Source organism: Leishmania major, chromosome 19, assembly GCF_000002725.2.
Source record: "Leishmania major strain Friedlin complete genome, chromosome 19".
NCBI classification, from domain to species: Eukaryota; Euglenozoa; class Kinetoplastea; order Trypanosomatida; family Trypanosomatidae; genus Leishmania; species Leishmania major.
In genome coordinates, this window is record NC_007260.2 from 209,108 (window position 1) to 219,445 (window position 10,338).

At 59.5% G+C, this 10,338-nt stretch overlaps 2 protein-coding genes across 2 annotated transcripts; both read left to right on the forward strand.

Moving 5' to 3' along the window:
* Nucleotides 1-1,427: 1,427 nt before the first annotated feature.
* On the forward strand, nt 1,428-5,573 carry LMJF_19_0560 (conserved hypothetical protein; the record flags this gene model as incomplete). The annotated part of the gene is made up of 1 exon (XM_001682580.1): nt 1,428-5,573. One exon carries the CDS (start codon nt 1,428-1,430, stop codon nt 5,571-5,573), a length of 4,146 nt encoding a protein of 1,381 aa, XP_001682632.1.
* Nucleotides 5,574-7,461: 1,888 nt separating this feature from the next.
* LMJF_19_0570 (conserved hypothetical protein) lies at nt 7,462-9,108 on the forward strand (the record flags this gene model as incomplete). The annotated part of the gene is made up of 1 exon (XM_001682581.1): nt 7,462-9,108. One exon carries the CDS (start codon nt 7,462-7,464, stop codon nt 9,106-9,108), a length of 1,647 nt encoding a protein of 548 aa, XP_001682633.1.
* Nucleotides 9,109-10,338: the final 1,230 nt, after the last annotated feature.

A 10,338-nucleotide genomic window follows, 5' to 3' on the forward strand; every position in this document is an offset into this window, starting at 1 on the left:
GCGGAATGGGGACTTGTGATAGACGGGGATGTGGCGGGAAGGTAAAGTTGTGTCCCGTGGAGAGTAAGAGGGCGTTGCGAATGCCGCTCTCTGCGTCATTATCGTTGTCTTGCGCACTCGGCGGCTGCCGGGCTGACGCTCTCCATTCTTTGTATGTTAGTGCGTGCTCCCGCGGCGAGGGGAACAGAAGGTGAGAGGTGCGGAGGTGAAACCGCGTGCCTCTTCCCAATCGTCTAAAGGCAGGGATGCGCGATGTGTCTGGTTCGCCTTGTGTTCCGGGCGTGCAAGGGTGCCTGTCTTGCCCCGTCACAGCAGGAAATTTCTGTGTACTGTGTATCGCTTCTCTTCTGCCTAAGGTGTAAGCCGAGAAGACGTCTGTTTATGTGCGCGGGCACAGCGGTTCTCAGGATTTGGAGTATAACCACGACGGGGACCGCGTCGCCAACCTTTTCCCCCGGGCGTAGCGGTCTTTGGGTCAGCATATCCTTTCCGAGGATTTGGCGGTTCAAAGGGTCAACCGACGGCGGAGGCGCAGACTCGGTCGAGTGTGTTTCCCACCCACCCACCCCTCTCTCCCTTCCCCTCCCCGCCGCAACTCTCCGCCGCTGGAAGGACCGCAGGGCGTGCTTGCTGTGCAAGGGAGGCGGCGCTTGGCCTCGGCCGATTCGCCGTCCGTTTCGGATCATCTTGTGGTCCAGCGCGTTCTGCGCCCAACGTTGCACCGCCAACTTGCCTGGCTTGTTGGATGTACCTGTGTCACCGTCTTGTCCTCCTCTGCTTTTTTTCTTTTGCTTTGGTGCACGGCGTCTCCTCCTCCTACCCCCAACCCTCGCACACACCGCCTCGCCGCGCGGACACGCACCACACGCACTGGCATCGCCACATGCGTGCACGAATCAACCCTGGTCTCGTTCCTTCTTGCCCCGTGGCATTGTTTGCTGCCACGCCCGCGCGCGCTGATGGGATGCGGCCAACGTACTCAAACTAATCTGCATATGGCGTGTCTGTGGATGCGCGTATGAGCTGGCGCAAGAGAGAGGGCAAGCCGTTGGGTGACACGGGCCTGCTGTCCGGCTCTGTAGATTTCCTGTTAAGTGGAAGCGAAAGCGTGAACAAGAGAGAGAGAGAGGGAGAGAGAGAGAGAGGCGGCAACGATATCTGACCTTGCCCTGTTTCGCGCACACAAACACACACACACACACACACACACGCATTGGACACACGCCGTGTGGCCCTGTGACGGTTACAGTCCTTCTCTGGTTGTAGAGGCTTTGGAAGGGTGACTGGGCCGTTTAGTTGTTGTTGCTGGTTTGCTTGTGTGTGTGTGTGCGCGCGCGCCGTTGCTTACACCTTTTCTTCTCTCTCGTCCTTTCTTTCATCATCAAGTAGCTCCGCCCGCCCGCTCGCCCCACCTCCTCCCATCCAAAATGCAGCGAGAGGTGATCAAGTGGGTGCAGTCCCTTGACCTTTCTGCGCCCATACAGAACCCAAAGCGTGACTTGGCCACCGGGCACCTTGCGGCAGAGATCGTGGCGCGCTATAGCGGCACCAAGTACTTGGATCTCGAGCGACTTCCCATGGGCGCCGCGGCGGCCACGAAGCGGGATGTATGGTCACAGGTGCATCGTGCGCTGCAGCAACTCAGCTGCACCACTGTAACGCAACCGCTGATTGATGCGGTGCTGCGTCGGGAACCGAACGCGGCTCTCACGGTACTCGAATACCTCTACGAGCACTTCACCGGTCACACGCTGCCGATGCACGGCCTAGACGCCGTGGGGACAAGCAAGGACGCGTACGTGCAGCCGCGAAACGCCACCTCCACCGCGAGGCTGCTAGAAGTGACGAGTGGGAAGCCAAACAACAATTTCAGCAGCAGCGTTGAGAAGGTGACCCTCACTGCAAAAAAGAAGCTATTCGACCCTGTCACGAGTGCGTCGCAGCTGACTAGCGCGGCCCGCAGTAGCTCGGCGGCGGACGTGAGGTTTGCAGCGCAAGACACCGCGGCAGACTGGCCCGATGGCGGTGGGGATGCCTCTGGCAATGACTCGACACGTGCCCTGCAGCACCGACTGGCCCTCATCGACAACAGCGAGCTCGCCGGCGGGGCGAATGCGCTGCAGGCGTACCCGCGCTACGCTCGACCCACCGCCAGCACTCTTGTCCACACCGCCAGCGGCAGCCGAAAGGATGTCGTGCTGGACAAGCCAAAGTACGCGGTGGACGAGGTTCTTCAGCAGCAGCAGAACGAACGCATTCTTCACCAGCATGCCGTGGTGCAGCGACTGCAAGAGGAATCCGAAGGAGCAACCGTGGAGGGCCCATCACGCACGCGAACAGGCGCCTCGGCAGTGGAGACCACCACGCCCTCGTTGCCGACGTCGCCACTGCGCGAGAAGGCGGCGTTGCACGCAAACAGGGACGCCGCGGCGGCGGCGCCTCTGACAACCCTGTACCGCGGCCGCTTCTACCGGCAGCCCGATGCACCAACGGTGACAGGAACAGCCAAGGTGTCCACCGGCCCCCGAAAGGCTAAAAAAGGCAAGCGGGAAGAGGTCGCCACGAAGGCCCAGCGCGGCACCGCAGCGGCATTGCCTAAGGATCACGTTATCGACGCCGACGGCAAGCTGGACCGCCATGCGGCTGCAGCATTCGGCGACATCCTCTCCACTCGCGAGTTCGCTGGCAGTACCAGCGGCGGTGGCGGCACTGACGGAGCTCGCGTCGTGCCGGTGCTGCGTGTCAATGTTCATTCAACCTCACTCCAGGCTACTCTGGCGCTGCGCAGCGATCACGCAGAGCTGCAAGAGCGGGCCGCGGCATTGTCACTTGAGCACTTCGCCAAGCACAACTACGCCCTGCGTCCAGGTCTTAGCGACATCCTCGTGGACGTACTGATCGCGCACAAGCAGCTGCAGCGGCTCCTCGATTGCTGTGTTGAGGATGGCAACAGCGAGGTGCTCGACAACGTCCTGGGTCATCTGCTTGCTCACCGCGATGAGTTCCCTCCCGCGTGCATACGGGCCTGCTGGCAGGCTCTCGTGCAACATGCCGACGGCATCGTGGCCGTACTCCAAAAGAACCCAGACGAGTATGGCTATCTCATGGAGTCCTTGGCGTTCGCGTTCAGCCGTGAGGCGGCCCAGGTCCCGCTGCTTCACATATCACAAACTGTCCCTGTCTCTGGTGAGGCGGATGATGCCGAGCAAGAGGAAGGGGCTGCCGCAACAATGGGTGGGTCGCCGCTGCTGCCGTTCTTCGGTTCGACGCGACGCAGCATTGCCTTTTCGAGTGGAGTCGTCGCTGGGGCAGGACACACAGCTGCTGCAGCCGCTCGAGGCTGCTCTCCACTCCCTGGGGAAGGGTCGGCGGCTGAAGGCGACACCGCCAGCCCACGACATCGACGCAGCCTTAGTGAGGCACTCCTTACGGCGACGCACCGAGCGGCTTCTGTGGCGGCCGGGTCTTTCAACACACCTAACTCGGCGTCGTTGTCATCCCGCCAGAGAGCCATCATCGACACCTGCAATGGCTTGCCGGTCGCTTGCGCCTTCGGCTTTCTCTATCGCATCGCGCGCCAGCTCGACGTGCGGACCGCGGCCTACGTGTTGGAGCGGTACGTGCTGCGCAGCACCAAGCCATTTCTTCTGCGGCACGGCACCGTGGCCGTCCGCGAGGCCGTTGCACGCGTCATGAGCGCATCCTTTGTGCCGGCGCCGCCCCCAAACGCCTCTGCTGCTATTAACGCCGAGAGCAACGGTGAGGCTGTTGCAGCTGCGGCGACGGACTCTGAGGAGGCCTTTGTCCAGTTCCTCACGGGCAAGCTGGCACGCACCCTGCTGGGGCCCTTCCCGACTGCGGGCAACACTCACTGCGGCGCGGCGTCTACCCCGTTGTGTGACAGCCCCGACGACAGCGAGGCGAAGCACGAGACGCACAGCACGCTCCCTCTGCAGCTGAGCCTGCAGCGTGCGTACTGGCTTATCGTCTTCCACGCTGTTGCAGACTACCCTTGCACCGCTGATCATGGAATGGCTGCGTCTAGCGGCCCTGATGGACCGCTCGCCGCATGCGTACGGAACGCCGCGGTGACGTGCTTGTCGTGCACCAATGCGGACCTCCTCACCATCGGCGTGGGCCTCACAATAGAGTACAGCAAGCGATGGCTTCCTCGCGATGTGCCGCCGATTGACGCGGCTGTTGACGACGCAGTGGCGAGCGGGCGCGATCTACTGTCCCACGTGTTGCCCTCACTCGACGCCGCAGCGGACCAGCTCGCGACACCGTGGTGGCGCACGCGGTCGGCGAACACGTGGGAGTGTCGGTTGATGGTTCTGCGGCTGTGCAACGCTCTTCTCGCCCACCCGCTCTTCGCCGGTGCAGGGTCACCCAAGGCGAGCGCCGAAAGCTGCAGCGATGGTGGCAAGGCGACCTCCTGCGACTGGCGCGCCACCATCGACGCCGCCGCTGCGGAATGCCTTTGGACGTTTGCCGAGGGTCCGTCGTGGCAGCTGCAGCTGGCACTGGGTGTGGCGGCCAAGTACATCGACCAAACCTCAGCGCCCACCCTGACCGATACGTGGCGCCAATTGCTCTGCAGCATTCCAGTAGCTTCATTGCCGACGCAACTGCTACCGTACGACGAAGCGCCGGTGCGCCTGCGGCTGCTGCGCCCATTGCGGTCAGCGGCAAGCGTCACGGAGGCAGCGGAGAGTGACAGGTCTAAGGGTGCGCAGCCCAGCGCTCGACCACAGCAGGTGCGGATGTCGTCATGCCAGAACAACCACGCCGCTCGCTTGCATAGCGCCACCTCAGCCTTCGCCGGGGAGCCGGAGTCGTGGATGTGGACTCCGGCGAGGGAGAACGGGGATGGCTGGCGCAGTCCAGGCACCGGCACCGCCACTTCGGCCACCGCTGAGGCGGCGCTGCACTTTGTGTGGGGCCGCGTCCTGTCCGTCTATGCGGTGATGCCTCTCAACCAGACGTGGAATGTGCAGGGTGTGGTGGATGCGGTGCTACCGCCGCTGCCTGCCAACGGCGGTACCACCGCCGCGCCGTCACCTCCAGCAGCTCCGGCCATGGCGCCAGGGTTTCAACTGCTCGTCATGGCGGCTGCGTTGCTCAGCCCGCCCGCTACCGCAACAACGGCAGTGGCTGCCGCACCGTCGATGGCCTCGCTGCATAAGCTGTCGCTCATGTCACCGGCCGATGCGGAGCCGGTGGACGTCGGTGAGTTAAGTGGCGCCTTCTGGCTCGCGGCGCTCCGTCGTGCCTGGCCGCTGTTTCAGGCTTGCGGCGTGTCGCACGAGCCCATGACTCAAGGATCAAACACAAACATCACCGAGGAGGCGGCCTCATCACTGGGTGGTGTGGCCGTCGGCATGGCCGGTTCTGGCGTGAATCTGGAGGACTTGCGCACCATCGTACTCTCTCTTTTCCTCCGCTTCGCGGACGACTCCGCCGTCGCCTCGGCGATGGCCGCAGCGGACGGAGACGGGGCGAAGCTGTGTGGGAGTGCCATTCGCTGGGCGGAGGCGATGTGCAGCGACGCGCCGGCTACTTATGCGCAATAACGAGAAACTTGAGCGAGGAAGCGACAACGGCACGAGGCTAACATGCTCACTGAATGGAGACCGAAACAGTGCACGCGTGCCGCACAGCAATCCCGTCTGCTTCTGTGCATGTGTACATACACGTTATCGGGGGTGCAGACCCTCGTGATGACGCGCCGAGCAGTCGGCTGCTCTCTTTTTTTTCGGTTTTTGTTTTTGCGCGAGCGCCTCTCGATAGCTTTCTCTCTGTATGTGAAACGTACATGGAGAAAAGGGCGAGAGAACGCCAGCGGTCGTCGTTGGCTGCGGATGTACAACTCACGGGCGGCGAGAAGAGCGCTGATCTCGCCTCCCCCTTCCCTTACGCGTGATCATGACCCTCTGGAAAAGAAAGATGCGAAACAACCGCTGAGAAGCAAAGCCAAGAAAAAAAGACCCCCATGTCTACTTCCTCACCTTCCACCGCGTGCTCCTCCTCCTCCGATGAAGCATAGAGGACGGAGCAATGACGTGTGCAGCCATACGCCTCGCTACCGGCGTCGGTGAAGAAGTTGGGGATACTATTTCGCATGCGGTTACGTAAGTGAGGGCACACGTGATTGGATTGCGCACGTGCGCATGCATCTCTGGCTATCCTTTCACAGCGGTGCAGACCGTCTTCTCCCCCTTCATTCCTCGCCCTCCCTTCCGCCTCATCTGTTGCCATGGCTCTCTCGCCCCTTTCTCAACGCACATGTCCACACATGCAAACCCACCCACGCGCACACACATACATTGTACTTCAAGAGATTCCCATCTTTTAACGCTCTGATCGCGTTCCTCTTTTCGCTCACCACATTCCCTACCTCCTTCCCCTCGCACACACTTTCCCTTGAAGTTTACTCTGCCGAACGTGGTCGGGTTCCGTTTTTTTTGTTGTTGCTGTTGTTGATTTCAGTTTCATGTATTTCCTTGTTCGATCCTCTTCTTGTGTGCTCAACCTGCAGTTGCTGTGTGAGCTCCCCTTCCTCTGTTTCCTTTTTTTTTGGTCTGCCTTTCCTCCCTCCCTCCCTCCCCTCCTCATCCCATCTTCTTCGTTTTACACGCCTCACTGCGCGTGTATTTTCATCTCACACACGCACAGGCAAACAGACACGCTCTTGCACTCTATACATCTATACCCTTTTCTACCTTCACAGTGCGCGCCTTTTCCGCAAGTGTGTGTGTGTGTGTGTGTGTGTGTGTCTGTACCGGTGAGGGGTCGCAGACTTCTGTGAAGCCGCCACACCCGTATTCTCTTGTTTTTTGTTGTTATTCTCGTGTGAGGCATCGAAGCGTGTATTAAAGCAGCACCCGGGGAACAGAAAGAGGAAAGCCTGCAACCCCCCCCCCTCCACACGCCCCCCCCCCCACACACACAGACACACACCTGTGATTTGACGACCTCGTGAGTTTAACTCTCTCACCCCTCCCCTCCTCTGCTCACCCTGTAGACGAGCTCCTTGAATCCCTGCCATAAACATACAGATATAGAGAAGAACAGAAACTATACAGTCTAACCTGGGAAAGAGAGAGAGAAGACGCGCAGGTACACCGCACCAGCAGCTAGCTGTGCCTCTTCTCTGCTTTTTTTTCCTTGAAGAGGGACCATTATCATCTCCAACACCCCCTATCCAGAGAGCCAAAGGCAACAAGAGACGTCCATCGCTTCACACGCTCCAGAAAACCGCCCACTCGCTGCTTTCCTCACAGAGTTGTCTTGGTCGCAGGAGTGCCTGTGTTTCTGTTTTCGCTTGTTTTCAGATCCCCTCTCGCTTGCGACGCCCTTTCCTCCCCACCTCCCTTTGTCTTCCTCATTCCCTTCTCCATTTTTCGGTAGGTCCTGCACTCGTCCTTTTCACGGTCGCTTTCTCTTTGTTCATCTGTTCCTATGGTGTGTCCCTTCTCCTGCCCGCCCCTCCCCGCCCCCTCTCTCAACTCGTCCCACCTCTCATTGCCGAAGAAGCAGCGGTTAACAGCGCGCGCGCACACACCGACACACAAAATGGCCAAGACAACGCTTCTCGTGTGCGCTCTGCTCGCCCTCGTCATGTGCCTGGCAGCGACAGCCGTCTCGGCGCAGCAGTCGCTGGCGTGCCAAATGGTGTGGCAAGCTCCGTCCCCTAACAACAGCCTGCTGGAGTGCCTGGGGAACACGGATCGCATCCGGTCTCAGTGGCCCTACTACCTGTATCCCGCCTTCGCTGCGCTCATCTTCATCTTTACGGTGATTGGGCTGCCGATTCTGTTCTGCTGCCACTGCTGCAGCTGCTGCGAGGCGTATGTGAAGCCGAAGGCGGAGACGGACCTCGGCGTTGCCCGCTGCTGCCTATGGATGCTGATCGTGATTTCGGTGCTTGTGGCGTGCGGCGTGTGCGTGCTGCTGGTGTATGGCTCCGTCTTACTGGAGCAGGCAGCCACGCAAATTATCCATGACACCGAGTATCGCACGCTTAATTACTTCAACGACATCCGTGCGAACATCACGATGCTGCTGACAAACTACAGCGCGGACCCACCGATACCACCGTCGATCGACCTTAGGACCTTTGACGCTGTGAACGATGATATTACCCACTACGTGCATCTGGCGCGCAACAACTACCTCCAGTACTTCCGCGCTGCCGAGATTGTGGTGTGCTGTGTCGGCAGCGTGGGTGTTTTCCTGATGCTGTGCATGCTGGTTTTTGTGCTGTGCCGTTGCAATGGGATCTGCCCGATTGCGTGGAGCTGCCTGTACTTCGTGTTCGCGCTTGCATTTGCGTTGCTTGCGGTGTTGTTCACGATATGCATCTACGTGCTGTCCGCTGGCTGCGGCGAGGTGGGCCTCCAGCGTGGTCGTGAGCCTGGCGTCTTCCAGTGGTACCTGGTGCCGTGGTGCGAGAAGCAGTTCAACTTCCAAGCGCTGCGGGCTCAGGTGCAGAGCCAGGAGCAGCAGGTCTCGCAGAGCGCCTGCGCGGAGCTCTTGAACTTCTGTGACAACGATCCGCATTACTCGTTGGAGACTAAAAACCACATCTTCATGTGCGGCAACAGCATCACCGATAAGAGCCAGTGCGACTCGCTGGACGACGTGGTGGACGTTGTTCTGAGCACATACGTGAAGCCGATGCTGACGAACACGCTATGTGCCAACCAGACGGGCATGGAGTACCTGGAGAAGTGTACAGTGAGGTTGTGCTCATCGCGGTGTGTAAACTACGAAGCGCTGGATCTGCATGCCAGGACGTACGCCATTCAAATTTTGCAGGCTGCCGACTTTGCTGCGAATGCGAGCACTGCGCTGTCGTACGTGTGGCCGCTGCTGGACTGCAACTTCATCATTGACAAGATCGCCAACACAGTCGAGACGCAGAGCTACAACAGCAGCTTCACCACGCAGAGCGAATATGTCCGCAGCTGCTCTGCGGTCCGCACTTCCTCTGTGATGCTGGGTACCGGGTTCTTTGTCGGGGCGCTCATGTTCATTGTCGGCATTTATGTCATACATCGCGGTTCGCGGATCACGGTGCCAGTGAACAAAGAGAAGGATTTCTGAGTGACGCGAAAGTGGAGGAAGTAGGCACTGCGTCGTGTGCAAGGCTTTTCAGCAGCGCCCCCCCCCCCACACACACTCTCCCGCACCTCCTTCCCTCTCTCTTTTGCCCGTGTATTTTTTTCTGATTTTGTTGGCCTTGGGTGCAGTGACACCTCCGCCTAACTTTGCGCGGGTGCCAGTGTTGTTTGTTTCGGTAGGACCTGTGTGTCTGAGTGCGTAGCTGTGTCTTGATGTATTCGTGCATGGGCGCTCTTGCCGTTCTGTTGGATCTCTCCCTCGCTCTCTCCGCACCCTGTCTCTTACTGACCCCCCTCACTCTCCCGCTCCTCCCCCTCCTCCTCCTCCTCCTCCCCTTGCTCTTATTTGTTCTTATCTTCCATCTCCGTCGTGCGAGTGCGTTGGTGTGCCCGTCTCGCTTTTCGTTGTTCTCGTTCTATTCTGCTTGAGTCACAATTTGGTCTCGCGCGCTTCAGTGCGTTGCGCGGCTTCGTCTTTGAATGCTCCCTTTTGTCTCCCGTTTTTCATTTTCATCTGCGCTTGTTAGCGTCCACCACTCCCCCCCCCCCTCTGTGTGGGTGCGAGCACGGGTGTGCGTACTGTCGATCTGTATGGTACAAATCATCAAAGCCGCCACCGTCACAACCGCCCATGAGAAAAAACAGGGTAAGGTCAAGCAAGGGGAAGCACACTCACGCACAGCGGAAGGGCACCGCAGACTAGCAGGAAAGGTGGACCACCCGAGCGAATCGGGCTCGAAGAACCCAACAACGACAAACTGAAAAGGGAGATGATCCTTCTCCCCTGTCGTTGTGTGATAATGTGCGTATGTATGTATGTATGTGTGCGTGATGAGCGCGTCCACAGACTACTACTCAGGCACACGCACATACACGTTCTCAGATACGCAGCCCCATCGGCACTGACATGCGAGGTTGTCGCGCAGATGCGCTAGAGGTGTGTCACCACGGGAGCGGAGAGATAAGAAAGTTTGTTAGCCCCCACCTCCACTCTTCACGACCGCGCTTCTTTCTCTTGGTGAAGATGACTGTTATGCGTGTGGCTCAGTAGTGCTTGTGTTGCTGTACGTCGCAGGCGCTCTGCCTGGTGATTACTTGGGAGCGTGACCAGGATGCTGCGGCTGCGGTTGCGCTGCGAAGTCTTCTCCCTACTGCCCCTCTACCGATTTCTCTCCCACCTGTGCGGCATGTGTAGCAGTTTCGCTTCTTGTTT